This window comes from Pinus tabuliformis, chromosome Q (genome assembly GCF_031772625.1).
Source record: "Pinus tabuliformis cultivar Carrire ecotype Pingquan chromosome Q, CPIR1, whole genome shotgun sequence".
In the NCBI taxonomy this organism is placed as follows: Eukaryota; Viridiplantae; Streptophyta; class Pinopsida; order Pinales; family Pinaceae; genus Pinus; species Pinus tabuliformis.
The window spans coordinates 362,741,820-362,759,843 of NC_142296.1; the positions used below are offsets into that span (position 1 = coordinate 362,741,820).

Consider the following 18,024-nt stretch of genomic DNA (forward strand, 5'->3'; position numbering starts at 1 on the left):
TAAGATTTGAACCCTTTTTTTATGCCGATCACAATCTTGTAGCAAATCTGGACAATCATGTAGCACTTAAGGACAATCCTGTAACACTTCGGGACTGAGGCAAATTTGAGTGAGATAGGTGACCTGGTGATGGAGGAACTTGGGAAAGGAAGTAAAATGATGGAGGACATGCAAAGAGCTAACTTGGTAGATGGAAAAGTGTAGTTTTGAAGCTGTCTTCTTTGTTTGCTATCCTCTTTGGACTGTGGTTGCAACCCTGCAAAAAAACATGTTAGCAACAATAATGTAAGGGTTCCTTTTTCTTTCCTTTGTTCTTTTTGTTTTTGTTTTTTTCTTTTCTCTTTTTCTCTCTTTTTTTGAGACCTTCAGGTTGCCTCAAAGGAGGTTTTCAACCTACAGGACTGCCCCAAGTGGCTCAAAGGAATTTTTCTCCTGGGGATCTTTTCATTATTTCTTTTTTTTTTGACCCTTGGACTGCCTCATAGAGGTTTTCAGTTCTAGAGTTTGTCTCAGGTGCCTCATGGAGGTCTTCACCTAGGCTTCTTATTCCTGTTTTTCTCTTTTCTTTATTTTTTTCTTCCTTTTTTGTTTTTTTGTTTTCCTTTTCTTCTCCTGTTGATCAGAGGCTGGATGAAGTGAGAGCCTTGAGACCCCCAATCACATTCAACTCCTTCCTTATTGAGTTCGTAAACTCATCCTTTGACAAAGGTGTTTTGTAGAGTTTCAATCGGTAGCCATTCACTAAAAGTGGAATTCTTTCTTCATCAATTGTTTTGATCTAGACAGTTACATTTTCATGGCATTTTTCCACTAGATAAGGGCCTAACCATATTGTCATCAACTTTCCCTTGAATTCCTTGAATCTTGAGTCATATAGTAGGGCCCAATCACCCTCTTGGAAGGTCCTTTCTCTGATGTTTTTGTCATGCCAAATCTTCCTCTATAATTGGACCACCTCAGTATGCATGAGGGCTTGCAATCTAAGTTCATCAAGAGCATTGAGTTGTTGCAGCCTCTCTTGTTGAGCATTGGTGATGTCCATTTCCAATTGTGCTACCATTCTTAGAGTGCTGTATTCAAAATCAATGGACAACAATGCATTCTTGCCATAAACCAACTCAAAGGGAGTGAACCCAGTGGTGGTTTTTCAGGTGGTATTATAGGCCCAAGTGGCCTCCATAAGTCAGGCTGCCCAATCCTTCTTGCTGCTACTGACAACTTTAGTCACGATTTTCTCCAAAGCTCTGTTTGTGACCTCCACTTGCCCACGTGCTTGAGGATGATAGGCAATGGATTTGTTGTGTCTTATATGATGCTACTCCATGATTCTCTCAATCAATTTTGAAGTAAATTGAGTTCCTTGATCAGTGACTAGCTCCCTTAGGAATCCAAACTTGTAAATGATGTTTTCCCTTAGAAAATCTACCACCTTCTGCTTTGTTGCTGCTTTTACTGCCTTTGCTTCAATCCACTTTGTCAAATAATCAATGCACACAATGATGTATCTCTTTTGTTCGGATGGTGGATCGATTGGTCTGATGAAATTCATGCCCAACTTCTCAAGTGGCTCAAGAGTCACTTGAGGTTGCATGGGCATTTCATCCTTTGGTGTAGGCTTTCCCATCCTTTGGCACTCATCACATCTAGCAGTGTATCTCCTGGCATCTTGGTGTAGAGTGTTGAAGTTTCTATGTTTACTTAATTAGTAAACCTCCATGCACTTTATCTGATTTATTCCTACCTACTTGTTATTTTCCTTAACAAGTTATTTACAATGTAAATATTGAAAATAAACACTAGTGCATGCTCAACATATTACAGACTATGTCACAAGGTTCGTCGAACTTTAACCTTGAGGTTCGAATTTTGGCGAACCTTAAAAAAAATTTGAGGTTCGGCGAACCTCATAGCCATTGACCAAGTCCATAGATCAAAACTCATAACTTCATGTCACAACTCAAGCTTGTAATTTATCCTTGCAGTTTCCATGTCCGTGATAGCATTTTTGATGTTTACTGATGTTGATTTCTTACTATTTTATCCTATAATTCATTATATATATATATATATATATATATATATATATATAGACGAACCTAATGGCGAATCTCATCAAAACATTCGAACTCAAACCGAACCTAATCAGTGCCGAATCCGAACTCGAACCCGAACCATGTGACATTGATTACAGATCAGGAACTAAAAGAAACAGAAACAAACACACCATATGACACCATTATTTTTAGACTAATGTCCTCGGAAAAACCCAATGTGGGAAAACTGGTGCAACTATCTGAGGGTTTTCTTATTAAGCAATATCAGAGTACAATTTGGGTGCCGAAACTAGCCTACCCAACAAAGAATTTCCTTGGCAGTAATACCTCTCTGTTTCTGACAAATCTTCTGGCTGAAACCCCGGATAATCCTTCCGGTATCTATTCAGCACAAATTTGCCCCAGAAACCCTAGTGTCAGCCTCTCTCTGGATTGCGTCAGCCCCTCTCTGCCTCATGCTGGCTTTGCGTCACCCCATATGGGTCTGCATCAACCCTGGGAGGCCCTGCGTCAGCCCTCTGGCCCTCTGCGTCAGCAACACTGGCCTCTCTGAGGCTCTGCGCAGCTCCTGGCTGCCTCTGCGTGAGCCTTGGCTGGCTCTGCGTCACTCTCTCTGGCTCCTGCGCTGATCTCTCGGCACTATCTCTGCCTCTCTGTCTCTTTGTACTCACTGCCCCTCAGCTGCAACTCCGATCACTGATTCTATCTCTCTTAGCAAACCCCGCTCTAGAGAATAAAATGACTGATCATCTGGTGTATTCTCCAAGTGACCCTCAAGTCTCCTCTTATACTTTTCCTGTTGACATTTTAACGACCGAGATTAAGTCCCTAATCAACGGCTAAGATTAGATCTTGCTTGATCCATGTCTTTTGGACCATTCTAACACAGATTCATATTAATACACATTAATATTTTATTTTCCCTAAGTTTAGACTTAGGGACTGATTAAAAATTTTAATTATTTTAATATCTCCTGATCTGTTTAGAATATGCCCAAACCCTTTATGGGTATTCGAGATCTCATGTGCCCCAACCTCTCCACCAAATTTCGTGGCTAGAGCACATCCGATGCTACCCCAAATCAACATAGAGTGGGCCAGTAGTAGCCAACTTGGAGAATTTTGAAGGTTGTCCTCTTGGTAACAAAATGGCTTCCACAGGGTCGATCTTTGGCATGCTGTGGGGATGTAAGAAACCTCATCTTCCCTTACACATCTCCTCAAGATCTGATCTGGTTCCGATTTGAAGAGATTTTCCCCAATCCAGGTGAAAGGGGCACTTTTTCTAACAATCTCGCTCTTCACCTCGGAGGATAGATTAGGAGGGAATCTTTTAGCAACCAAGAAATTTTGTATGTCAGCAAACCATGGAGACAATAGTGAAATAGCAAAGAGGTGCTCATCTGGAAGCTGATCTTTTATCATCTCCTCATTTCCTGTAGGCAATGTTAGTCTAGACAAAAAATCTGCAACCACATTTTCCTTCCCTGGCTTGTCAACAATGGTTAGATCAAATTGTTGCAACAATAATAACCATCTAATGATCCTAGCATTGACATCAGGTTTATTCACTAAATATTTTATGGTTGCATGATCAGTATGAACAAAGACTTGGTACCCAGTGATATAATGCCTAAATTTGTTCAAGGAGTGCACAACAACTAAGAGGTCTTTTCCAATAATTGTGTAATTAAGTTCATCTTTTGTGAGGTTCTTATTGATGAAATATATGGCATAGGGCAACCTGTCTTTCAATTTCTCCAAAGTTGCTGCCACAACATTTTCTAATGGATCTATGTGGATGTGGAAAGGCAATGCCCAATTGGGAGCTCTTAAAATTGGTGCGGTGGTTAATTTTTCTTTCAACTCTTCAAATGCCTCTTGACATTTATTAGTCCAACAAAAATAAGGTGAAACCAACTTACTAAAATCCTTAATGAATCTCATGTAATATCCTACTAGCCCAAGAAAACTTCTAACATCCCTTTGTTTTTGAGGGACATGGACCCTTTTGATAATGGCAATCTTGTTAGGGTCAACTTGGATCCCTTCCTTAGAAAGGAAGTGACTTAGGCCAATCTGTGCATTCATAAAAAAATCACACTATTCTTGGACAAGGGGTTGACCCCTTGTTATCATTATTATTCTTTGGACTACTAAATTGACTGTGGTCCAATGTTTAAGTGGATCCATATTCATGCTTGAGGAGGCTGAGACTCTTTGTGCGCGCAGACTTAGAAACTTGCTACAGGGAACTCAATATTGTTGTTCCATCTCAGAGTTCGTATATCAGTCTTAGGCTATGAACATCTGACATTCAAGTAATATTGGATCTGAAGACATATACTAGGTTCCTCTGTTCTCATTGACACGTTGAATTAACAGTCTGCCCATTTTAGATTTCATATCATGAACTGTTATATTAGTATGGGCAATATTTTTGAGTAAAATGTAATGAACTAGCTTTTGCATTGAAATTGGGTTTGCATACTTGTGCCATTACATGTTTATTCTTGGAGGCAATGAGTCAAAACCATACCTACAACAGTTTGTATATAAACTGATTGACAAAACCTGTCACTAAGAAAAAATCAACAAACTCAGAAAAACAGTGGCCTCATTATCACAATGTACTTGTCATCATTAAACTAAAACATGAATCAAACCTTCATAAACTCCCTTAATAAACTAGCAGTAGAAATCAACAAATCATTTTCTAAGGGGATACGTACTATGCTACAAAAAGAGTAGCCACAAAAAGGACATGAGATGGACCCAAAATCTATGCACTTGGGTCAGATTTGAGATTCATGGGGGTTATAGTGAAAGCCCTTCTCAAGCTGGAAAAACTTGCTTCACTCCTTTCCAAGGTAGATAAGTGAGATGAGAAGAGCTTAATTTGGGCTCTAAAAGCATCCATGCTTGCCGTAGTACAACACAAGTATTTGGAGCACCCTTGTGAAGGGGCCAAACTTCCGGTTGCCTCCGTCTTAGTAGTATCATGAACGCACGTGTTACAATGATGGCATAATTAGGAGAGTCTTTAGAATGATAGTAGAGACCTTTAAGGACTTGGATAACAGTGAGGGTCCTACCTTTGGGAAGAAGCTTGAGATTCTAGAAGTCATGGCCATGATTAGATCTTATGACCTCATGTTTCCAACACTTCTTCAACATTAAAAGACATTTGGACACAGTGCAAACAAACATGCAGTCCAGTTTATCTTCATGTATGGGAAACCATGAGGCCATTTGTAGAAAGTTGTAGTCTAAGTTGTTGGAAGTGTGGAGGAAGGAACAATTGGTCTCACCTGTTGCTTATGAACTAGACAAAAGGTTGGTTGAGTAGAACATACAACTGTTTAAAATTTGACCTAGGAGGAGTTGTGGAGGATTTGTGGTGACCAACTGTGCAAAAAGAATGAGCTGATGAGGAAGGGTCTTTGCTTCATTTGCAAGGAACCTTGGGGACTTGACCACTTATGCATGAGTGACACAGAGGAGATGGCAGAGGTAGATCAGGAGGAGGTTCCTTTTGACTTTCTTGATGTGGATTCTTCTTTTATGGTTGAGTCCATGGGTTCTTACAAGAATGCCTTTGAGGAGCGTGAACAATCATGGGGAGTTGTCGACAACAACTCAGAGATGCAACCATGTTTGGTAGAGGAGGTTGATGAGCAACATATTGTTCCCATTCAACATGAGCAAGACATAGTGGAGCACAATGTGCATGATGGGCCATCTTTGGCGAGTCAGCTAGTGGCTCATGTTGAGCCCATGATAGAGGAGGATGAGCAACCATCTTTTGGACCAGCCATTGGTGAGGAGCAGACAGATGCACAGGCAGCTGATAGAGTTGCAGTACTTTCAGGTAGCAACCCTCTCCAAGAGTACATAGACAGGGCTTGCAGCACAACTTGCCCACTTTTGCCCATTACAGAGAGAGGGGCAAGATTTCTTGGACAGATCTTGATTGACTAGGCAGAGTAGCATGAGTTGAATATGGACCAACATCATCATAGTAGACTTGTCCCACGAGCAAGAGTCCATGCATTAAATCCTTCTCAAAGGATGGATTTGCGGGAGATCATGAGTTGGTATCCTATTGATGGAGTGTCATTCTTAGTCAGGAGTGTAGTACAACAGGGGCCCTTAGAGATAAGGGATATTACATGCTCCTGTTGGCTGCAGGATGTAGGTCGACCACTCATCAACATTTCAACACAACATCAACATAGTGGGATTGACCTTGGTTTATGCCAAGGGTTGGATTGGAGAGAGGTGATGAGTTGGTATTCTATTGGTGGAGCAACATCTACGGCTAGAGACAGAGCACAGCCAGAGCCATGGGGTATGGGTGATGATGATTGGCCATGGTGGCTTTGGGATCCAGGTGGATCCATTGATGGCAGGTTGAGTCAGAGATGGGTTTGGGATCCAGGTATTGAGGGATCCATTCATGATTGGTTAGCATGGAGGCATGGCATAGCACAAAGGTTCATATGGGGTCGTGATACCAGTTTATAGATGCCTCTACAGTGGATAGATACGGATTGCTCGAGGGCAAGCAATCTTGGGGCAAGAGAATTTGCCATGTCCCCATTTTTATTTCCCTTGATAGCACAATTAGGATGGGTTTCCAGGGTATGTGATGGCTAGGTCAGAGGAGCAGGATTATGTCATCAGGGTTCCCAGGGGAGTTTTGAGGAGTTTTTATGGGATCCGACGACATTCACTTGACATATTCATCATCATGAGCAGTTCCACACAACTTGTTTATCGTTTCGTGGCTTTTTGATAATTCCCGTAAAGCAGGGTTATTATTGGGCATAACTTAATTAATTATGCTCATGGTGGCATTTTGAGAGGAATATTTGATAGAACACCTTAGTGTAATAGCTCTTTGGAAACAGAACTAGAAGATCTATAGGATGGGATGCAAAGAAGTGATTTCTAGTGGCCAGAGAGAGTATGGTGTGCGATTTTCCATTTCCCCAACATAAAAAATGACTTTAATTAGTCATTTAATTTAAAATGGTAAAAGTAATTAATTGGAGGAAAAAGGCCAAAAGTGACTTAAGTGAAATACAATACAATTAAAAAGTCACTTAAGATAAAGTTAATGGAAGAGCTTCTAGAGTAATAATAAAATAATAAAACAAGATGCTTCTAGAGGCTTGCAGATCTATCTATGGAGTCTTTAAAAGGAGGAGAAGAAGATAATTTGGGATATCTTGCAATTGAGCATTTGTCTTTGTTGAGAGTTGGAGAACCGAGTTCTTTACTTCAATAGTTCCAGGACAAAAACCCTCAAGTGATTTAGTGAAAGTGGGTAAGAACCCATCTCTCCCCTAGGTGAATTCATTCGGGATTCACAGGTGATCTCATCAGACCAATGTTTTGGAGGCCCACTGTAGCATTATTGTAGATCATTTTGAGGCCATCACCTCAGCCATTTCCAGTTATTGTATCAACATATTTTACATATTAATAAAATAAGGTTGAGTTCTTCTGCATGATCATTTTGTCTCTTCTCTAGTTGCAGATTTTATTTCCTGAGTTTGCCGACTAATTTTATGGTTCCATTTGTGAAATTTGGTTAGTGAGTTAATGACAAAAATTTTAGAAGCAATTTTCTTCTAAATTTATATTTGGAAAATTACCGACAACGTCAATAAATGAAGAATCATGTGAAGATATTACAGGAAAAAGTAAAAGATGTAAAGCCATTTATCAATATGCTTTGACGACAAAGCATTTCTAAGGGGGAGTCAATGCTATAAGTAACATAAATAAATGTAAATAATAATTCATAATTAATAAAGAGAGACATGGAAGGACATGTCTTAATGAAAAAACGTGACTTCTTACGAAAGGGCACTCTCACTTAGTATTTTTAATTGGTCCCTCATTTCCAAATCATATCATATCATTTTAGTCAGACATTTATATATATTATCTATGCATCCTAAATGGATGCCTTTATATGCCAAATATTTTGGATATTTAATTCGTGAACCATGCTTGGTTGTCATATAAAGCTGGCCTTTTGCTTTGTAGTATTACATCCTTAGCCTATTCCCAAACCTATCTTCTTTCATCTGTGTTAGGTCATGGTTGTTGAACCACGTTGAATGCTTCAAGTTTCAACTACCTTTTTTCCCTCATAACTGGGGCCCTATTTAGCCAAATTTCAACCATGTTGTTCTAAATTTGGTGTACTGAAAATATGTTTTGTTGTTCGACGAACGCCATCGAATCTCACAGCCATTGACCAAGTCCATTGCTCAAGCTCATGTCACAGTTCAAGTTTGTAATCTATTCCTGCAGTTTCGAAGTCCATGATAGAATTTTTTGTTTATAAATGTTGACTATGCTATATATATATATATATATATATATAGATGAACCTAATGGAAAACCTCATTGAAACCCCATCAAAAAATTTGAACTCAAACTGAACCTAATCATTGTCGAACCCAAACCATGTGACTTAGATTTGGGTCTTGTAATTCTTGTTCTGGAGGTTTGTTTGAGTGGCCTTTCTTTGCCCTACTGACCTTCCTATTTTCCCACCCTTTCTATAACTTATAGTCAACATATCTATTCCATAATATTTTTAAAAATCTTTGTTATCATCCCCATCGTGTCCTCATTCTCTTTTGTCCTTCTAGGATTGAGGACTATCTAATTTTCCTTACTGGGATAGAGGGATAGTTGTTCATTGCTAGCTTCTTTCTACTTCTAGGGGTTTGTTGACGTTGGATGTTAGTGGAGATTCTAGGGTGGGCACCTTGCTTCCCTCGAGGAATTGTCCAACCAGCTCCCCCCTGGCCTTGGATAGTCTGTTATGGATATTATCAGATCCTAAATCTCTCTTATTATGATGGTGATGGTGATGCCATTGATCCTTAGAACATTGCTACAGAGATGTCACAACATCGATTTGTTGTCTGGACTTCTAGCTTTGGTTTTTATAATTCCTTGAAGGCCATTTGTACTTGTACTTGGGTCATATAACTTAGGTTTAACTCACATCTAAGTATGGTTTCGTTGTTTTAGATTCACTACTTTGTTTAGCCCCTGGGGTTCTTTTGCTGTACTAGTTCTCTATTTCACTGGATGTACATTCTAGTCTCATTAACCTCCTTTGGTCATTCGTGGACAGTAATATAATTTCTTTCTTTCTTTTGCTCTTTTGTTGATGATATATTTTCAATTTGCCCATTTTTCTTCCTCCTCAGAACTAGTGCTATGACATCCACGTTTTAATGACCGTCCCTTTGTTGGACTCTAATTGATGGCTCATTATGTTCGTCTAGGGCTCAAGTTTCTTGGACTACTCTGTAATCTATCTGTCTTCTTTATCTGAGACATTAGTTCCTTCATCTTGTCTCTGGTTTTTGTGTCGTTGCTCAAGCTTCTCACCCGTGTTTATGCTCTTTGTTTTTCAGTTTCTTTTAAGCCTTATTTCTTGTTTTGCTCACCTATGTGTTTCTGATACAACCTTCCCCAACTTGGCGTCTTCTTGCTGGAAATCTGCAGTGTTTTATATGTGCTTTTCTCTAAGTGATTTCGTGGTTAGCGTTAAAGCTTTAACCTTTATGGTCTGGGGGACACATCCTGAATGGGGGAGGGGAGGGCGGGTGGTTGTGGGAGAGAGTATCAATGTGGTAGTCTTGGGGTTACAGGTGCACTTTGGCTATGGTGTTCTCAATTCTTTTGAATCTCAAGGGACCATTATGTGCTTTGACTTTTATAGGTCTTCCTCACTTTAAGGTTGAAGTTGCATTGTGCCTAGGTGGGGCATGCAGTTTTGCGATTCTTGTTCAGCAAACTGGATTGATTTTTAGATGGTAGGATGGTAATTCTTGTTTTGTAACTAGAAGCCTGGCACTATTTCATTGTGTCGTAGGTGCTAGCTAGGAGTTTTGGTTGGTATGGTGGGTGTAGGGCTTGGTTGAGGTTGTGACACAATGGGCATAATTGGAGGCATAAGAAGCGAAGTAATGCATGTCTATGTTTTATTCTAATTCTAGTGCAGGGGTAAGCCCAAGTTCTACACCGACGTACTAGCTAGAATGCCGGCAAGAGAACTATGTGCAAATAGGGATGCAAATGAAGTGCAAGAACTGATGGAAGTGTGTGGGCTTAGGTTCGATGCAGGGCCGAGCCGACTTGGTTTGGTGCACACATGGATGTTGAGCAAAGTATAGGACAAATCAACCAGGTTTGGTGTGAAAATGGAATTAGGTTTGAACATCAATCTAGGCCATAGGGTGCCTTAAGGCTGTTAAAAGGTCAAGATACAAATAAAAGATTGAGAAGGATGAATAGGAACATTCTATATATTCCATGGGATATAATAGTCTTCAATATTATTCAAGATTTGAGTTCTTTCTAAGCTGTCTACATGTTGGTTTTTTACTCCATATTTGTGGCAGGTTCTAAAATTGATATTCAACATACAGCTATAGTATGACAATATTTTTCATTGACACTTTGAGGGATTTGAGAGAGTGAAAGTTAGTAGTTTCATGGATAGTTAAGTACTCATAGTTTCTAATTCTCATAAATGTCAGTGTTGTTTTCATGTTGCAGGACTTTTTTATGGCAGGTGGAGATGGGCTTCCACATGGTGTGGTTGAAAGTTCATTAGCTCCAGTACAGCAAATTGCTAACCTGTACAGCCTTGGGGTGAGTTATGTTTATAAGGAAATAGTTTATTTGGGGCATTATGCTGAACCTCCTCCAGTATGCTATTTTTATATAGTGCAGGGAAGCATCAAGATGTCTTTTTACTGGTTAAGCAAGAAAGGAATTGAAATTGCTTGGTGGTAAATTCTGCAGACACGCACTGTTATTGAGAACTTGATGCATGCAAGTGGGCAGCCTGTGGTAGAATCTGATTCGAGGAGGTATGGAAAGAAATCTGCAAAAGATGCAGATACACTTCTTCGTGTTTTGTGCCATAGAAGTGACAGAGAGGCTTCTAAGTATCTCAAGGAACAATACAAACTACCAAAATCTGCAGGTTAGTAGTTGGTGTTATCTGATGCTCTGCGTGCTTAGAATTATGTGATTTATGAGTTGTTTTATGATTATCATTTAAAAAAGATATATAGATACATCCATATCCAAGAATGTATTTACGTAACTGCATACCTGCTAGTCTGCATTATTGAGTTTCTTATTAGAATCAATGGCATTTGAAATTAGCTCTGTTTTGAACAGCAACGGAGACTACTTGTTATTGATATGGTGGCTGCATATTATATAATAGTTTGCAATTGTGTCATAGTTTTAAAAACCGGAACCGGTGACCGGAGTGGTCCACCCAATAAACTGGGTTTCAAACCGGAACCGATCAAACCGGGACTGGTCAGATCTCAATGAACCTGTCTTTAAAAAAATACATGAGATAATTAGTTTTTAATAAAAAACTATTTTTAAGATTTAAAACCTTGATTCCAAACCAACAGAGACAAAATATGGAAGGTTTGCCCATCTATATACCATGCAAAGGTGAATATATCAAATGGCACCAAGTGCAATACATATCAGCAACAAAATACATAATCAATGAGACTCTAAATGGTCTCTAGAGTCTGAAAACAATGCTCTAAGCTATGGGGCCACTGACCTACTACAAGTCTACGTATCAGTGATCAACGACACGATCACTCCTCATCATGATCAAACTCATCACCACTACTAGATAAGAGATCATCAACATGAGCTACATAAATAATATGTCTCAGAGTTTGAGGACTCCTAAAACTCCTCTACAACTTTAGTAGTAGTAGGAGCAAAAATAGACATCAGAACTACAAATCACTGATCAACATGGTGACTCATGAACCTCATCATTAATTCAGCGCTATTAGAAATGGGATCATCAACAAGAGATACATAAACATCATCTAGCTCAATGTCTTCAAACTTGGATTGCTCAGCCTTATAACATGATAGAAATTGAAAAGGTTTAACATGCCTAACCAATGATTTTGGTTTGAGGGAAGCGTTCATCTCCTCAACCTTATAATGTGGTAGAAAAATATTAGCATGCCTAACCAGTTGTTTTCCTTTGAGTGAAGGGTACATTCTTGTTAAGGCCATGGTAGAGGAGTTAAATAATCAATACCCCCAACATCAACAAAGTTCAGCAATCAATGCCACCAACATCAGGGTTCTTAAAGGGCTTCATGCTCTTGATCAAATGCCAATCTCATACCCTCACACATGATAGAATAAAATGAAAACATTGCAAACCCCCAAAATGAAATCCTGAAAACCATTAAGTCTGCTGAATTTTGAGTGAAAAATAAAATTCTAGTTTCTCCATATGAAATCCAATGAGGTCAAAACCACTCTCAAACATCTTGAGTCATTTCATGGTAATGTTAAAAATTTAATTGAAAGGATGAAAGTGAATTTCATCCTTTTACTTTAAGAATTTAACATTACCATTAATTGCCAACATTGCTAGAGTTGAGATGTGTTAGGCAAATGAGAGGGTAGGCATGCTTTTCTTGGAGGGACTATTTTTGGAGGAAAACAACCCCAAATTTCCCTCAAAACAAGTTCAAAACTCACAAAATTGCATTTTCTGGGGTTTATCGTTGCCCTGCCAATAAACCGACTGGTTTGACCATAAACCGGTTAGTTCCGTCATAAACCGGTCAGTTTGGTCCGTTTTTTGTGAAATTTGTGCGAAATAGACCCTTCAACCGGGTTTTTTCGCTGGTTTGACTTGACGCCAAATGAACTAACCTGTTTGACCGGTTTCTGGTTCAGGCTAACAGATTTTTAAAACTATGAATTGTATTCAATATTTCTCTGCAGACTTATGAAAGTTTATATGACATTGGTTTAAAAGTCAAAGTTCCTTTGGCTTTACTAATAAATTTGGAAAACTTATTGGATGTTTCGCTTCGCTGTTGAGAGAAATTTATTTTTTCATCTTTTGTTTAGGGCACTAATGTTTCTTTTTCTTTTACTTCATGTTCAACTTTTCTAGCTTAGGGCAGAGTGTGAGAGGGGTGACTTGTAGTGTTGCTGAAAGTGATGTTAGATGGTTAATAGGTAAATGAATTTTTAGGAAGATAATAAATTAAAGTATTGGAACCAGAGTTGCGGGGGAGTGCTCCCCACCCCCCTTTCGAACCGCTCCCAATCCACGCTCCGGGCGGGAGCGCGCTCCCGATAAAAAGTTTTGCGCTTCCTGTCAAAATCGGGAGCGATATTGGGAGCATCGCTCTCGGAGCGAAAATTACATCTCGGGAGCAATCAAGGAGCAATCACTCCCGAGCGTTAAATTTTCGCTCCGGGAGCGATCCGGGCGGAAAAAAATTGCAGATGGGAAAAAAATCAAATTTTTTAAAAAAATTATGTTTTAAAAACATAATGGGGCAAAAAAAATTTCATTATCACTTGAATGAGTTGAGTAGAAGCTGGAGAGCAAGAGCAAAGGAGCGAGGAGAAGCGAGGAGCAAGTGCCGAGGAGCAAGGAGCAAGCTTGCAAAGAGGTTAGTAACTTAGTAATTTAGTTAGTTTAATTTAGTTAGGTAGTAATTTAGTTAGTTTAATTTAGTTTATTAACTTTATTTAGTTAAAAGATCATGAATCTAAATTAAATTAATTAATCTAAATAAATTAAATTAATTTGCAGATTCAAAAGCCTAAAAATATCAAACATCATGGACCTGGCTATATTTCTTGGCATTTTCTTCTTCTTGGTCCCTTTTATGGTTATTATGGTGCTGGAGAGTAGGAAATAGAGGGGCCAAAATGAAGAGGGGGATGAAGAAGCTGGAGAAAGTGGATTTGATGAAAACCCCAGTGAGGAGGAGCTGGAGGAGGGTAAACATGACTCTCAAAAAACTAAACAAGACCAAACCCCATTGTGGAAATATGTTAATAGGTCTGAAGCAGGGAGAGGGGGTGGAACCACTAAATTTCATTGCCCCCATTGCAACAATGTTTACACAGGTTCATACGCCCGTGCCAAAAAACACCTCTGTGGGAAAAGGCCATGGGATGGAGACAAACAAATAGGAATCAGAACTTGTCCAGAATAGAGCCAAATACATAAGGGAAGAGGAGGAAGCCCAATACAAATCAAAAAAATCAAGGGGTTTCTTTGAACCAAGCTCACAATCACAAGCACAAAGAACTCCTTCAACATCCTTCCAAGGCAGTGGATATAGAGGCACAGGGTCATCAGCTTTAAGGCGTAGAACCATATCAGATTTCCTTGATGAGGGGTGTAAGAATGATGTGGATTGAAAGGTTTACAGGTTTATCTATGCATGTGGGATGCCATTCAATGTTCTTCGCTCACCTTATTGGCACGTAATGGTTTCTGCCATAAATGATGCCCCTAAAGGATACAAGAGCCCTGGGTATGACAAGGCAGGAACCGTTGGACTTGATCATGAAAAAGCAAAAATATCACATTCTTTGAATAGAATGACAAGTTCTTGGATTGACCATGGGGTGTCCATTGTATCTGATGGATGGACAAATGTAAAAGGCAAGCCATTGATAAGGGTTCTTGCTGTGTCTGTTAGTGGTGCCATCTTTCTAACTGCACATGATTACTCAGACAAGTTTAGGACTGCCATCAACATTGTAGAAGCATTACTTGTAACAATTGATCGTATTGGGTCATACAATGTCATCCAAGTCATCATTGATAATGCTCCTAATTGTAAGGCAGCGGGAGCAATTATTGAGGATAAATACCCCAACATATTTTGGTCTGGATGTTTGGTTCACACATTGAACCTTCTGATGCATGATGTTGTCAAGAACAAAAATGCACAAAACAAATGGATTGGTGATTTGTACAAGAAAGGCAAACAAATGATAAAATTTATTACAAATCATAGCAATACCCATGGCCTTTTCCGCAGTCACTCGAGATTGGAGTTGTTGAAGATTGTGAAGACCAGATTTGGTAGCTATTACCTCACCTTCAGGCGCCTTTTGAAGGTAAGAGAGTCATTGGCTAGCATGGTATCAAGTCCACATTGTCAGGTATTAAAGGAAAGGGCTACACATGCAGTTGACAGGCGAGGTTTTGAACTGGTGGAGGAGGCCGCTCTTGATGGTCAGTTTTGGACAAGTGTGAGGCAAGTATTGGATTTCACCAAGCCCATTTATCACATGATTCGTTTTGCAGATACAGACAAACCAGTGATTGGCGAGGTGTATGAGCAGATGGATACCATGTTGGGGCAAATAAAAGATATTGTTCATAACAGAGATCCCGACTTGTACAAACTGATTCATGATTGTGTGTGTGAACGGTGGAATAGACTTAATCTTCCACTACATTGCTTGGCGTATATCCTTACGCGAAAATACTACTCTACATCTTGGTTGGGCCAACCTGCACCAGGGGGTGGGATTAGGACCAAACCCCATTTAGATGCAGAGGTAACTAGTGGATATTTGCAAGCATTAGAAAAGTTGATACCTGACAGGGAGGAATGTGTAGCTGTGCGCCTTGAAATAGGCAAATACTTCAGTGGCACTGGCTTGTTTGGTACCTTCCATGCAATGGAAGACAGAGACACATTTGATGCTCTCACATGGTGGGAAACATATGGCGGCCATGGACTTTTGCCAAAATTGGCAAAAAAAGTTCTATCACAGGTTGTAAATACTTCTTCTGTAGAGAGGTGTTGGAGCACCTACAGCTTCATACATAATGTGAAAAGAAACAGACTCAATGAAAACCGAGCAGAAAGCTTGGTTTATGTGAACTACAACTTGAGGTTGTTGAGTCATTACTGTGATCGGGCTTATGAGGATCCCACATATAAAATTTGGGACAATCACCCAGAGGATGACAATTTGGAGGATGGTATAGTGCATCTTGAAGAACTGGAAGAGGAACTTATAAGGGATGAAGATGAAGCAGCTGCTGCTGCCATGCCACCTCCACCTCCACCATCCAGTAGCAGTGCTCGAGTTCCGAGTCTTGTTCCTTTGCTGTCGCCACCTCCATCTACACCCTCACGGGAGGGCATGTTCCTTCTAGTTTTGGTCGTCGCTCTGTGTGGGAGACTCCTAGAAGACCACCACAACCTGCTTATATTCCTGGAGAATCTTGTGGCAAGGGCCACATGTAGATTTACAGTTTACTTGTCTTTTCTAGTTTCTATTAGTTTTCATAACTGTTGAGTCTTGAGTCCTTGATTCTTGACTCTTGACTCTTTCATATCATAATGATATTTTTTGTAAACAATATATGACTGTGACAATGAAAATTTGAAGTTTGAAGTTGGCAATTATAACTCATTGGTAATGATTGTGAATTATGAATATGATGCTTCGTGGAAGACTAGAGTTGTTTCATTTCACTTCATTATTCATGTTTCATTTTATAACATTTCATTTCATGTTAATAGTTAGAAGTTAGGACTTAGAAATATCTAAGATATTATTTCTTGTAATGGTTAAACTTAGCTTACAAGTACAACTTTGGTGATCAATGATGATAAATGTTATATATTGAATTTTCAATTTTGAAAGCTTGAAGTTGAAACTTTAAGATTGAATTTGATGAATCATGATTCACGAGACTCAACATGTTGCAGTTGTAATATGTATTTACTAAACTGTGGACATGGTTGATGAAGATTATAACTTCTAGATGATTGATGTGATATGGTTCAATGATCAATTTATGTTTTTTTATATCTAATTCATTATTCTACATGTTTTTGTTGACATATATGTATGAAAAATTGAAAAATATAAAAAATATATATATTTTTAAAATATCGCTCCTGGATTCGCTCCCAAACCGAGAGCTTCAGAAAATGTCGCTCCCGCTCCCTGCTTTCGCTCCCGCTCCCAAGTAACATTGATTGGAACCATCTAGCAAGGGTTAGTGGTAACAACCTAGTAGATGGTCCAATAGAATATGCATGGAAGTGAAAGGATATCCCTTTTGCTTATTTCACTCTCATCTCTATGAGCCATACCTAAGGAGATTTAGCGGACAGAAAAAAGCTTATACATGAAACAATGCAGCATACAAACTAAAAAATGATATATATATATTTTATTAATTACTTGAATGATGATGTTACAAATGAGGGTTCCTGGCTTATATACCACCACGGGAACCCTTTCGAAAAAGGGCATGATCTGTGATCTCACCCTTTCGTTTGATCAAACTAAACTTACTCTAATTAATTTTTACATAACATGGCCTCCCTCTTGAAAAGATACTTTGTCCTCAAACCATACATAACGACAAGTGTTTTTTGGCAAAATGCTTTTGTCTCCTAAGAGGCTTCTTTTTTTGGTAGATTCTTCCAGTTGATAAGGTATTCTTTAATTAGTCGTGAACGTAACTTTTTCTCCCTGGCGGTGATGATTCCCTTTGGTTCTAAATTGAGCTTGCCTTCATCATCTAACATTGGCAGGGTAGTTTGTGCTGATCGACGTTCGCCCAATGCCTTTTTAAGACAAGATTCATGAAAAATGTTGTGAACTCAACTATTATCAGGAAGGCTTAAGCTATAGGCTACTTGACTGATCTTTTTGCTGATCTAGTACAATCCAAAGAATTTTGGTGCCAACTTGTTTTTACCCTTCTGCTTTAGGGATACTTTTTTGTAAGGTTGAAGCTTAACAAATACCCACTCTCCAACTTCAAATTCTCTTTTCGGAATCCGATCTATGTTGGTCGGCTTATTGCTTCATGCGATTCCTTGCAATAATTAGGTTTTCTCTCAATGTTTGAAAGATTTTCTGGGTCTCATCCAACTAGTCTTTAACTGCTGGAACTCTAGTTTCAGTGAAGGCCAATTCCTTCTGTTTAGGAGGCTCATAGCCGTACAAAGCTTGAAATGGGGTCATCCTTGCGGAGGTGTGATACGTTGAATTGTACCACCACTCAACGAGGTGTAGCCACTGAGCCCATTTATTTTGCTTATCTGTTACATAA

At 39.2% G+C, this 18,024-nt stretch overlaps 1 protein-coding gene across 3 annotated transcripts in view; it reads left to right on the forward strand.

Moving 5' to 3' along the window:
• Positions 1–18,024, forward strand: part of LOC149219667 (protein unc-13 homolog) — a 298,200-nt gene that overhangs the window by 230,638 nt on the left and 49,538 nt on the right. For 2 of the 3 annotated variants that reach the window (XM_089384441.1, XM_089384440.1), the window contains exons 26-27: positions 10,656–10,751; positions 10,905–11,088. In XM_089384441.1, the coding sequence (XP_089240567.1) occupies positions 10,656–10,751; positions 10,905–11,088 (280 nt within the window). Of the gene's footprint in view, positions 1–10,636; positions 10,752–10,904; positions 11,089–18,024 lie in introns of those variants that run through there. The other variant, XM_089384442.1, reaches the window with a different exon arrangement.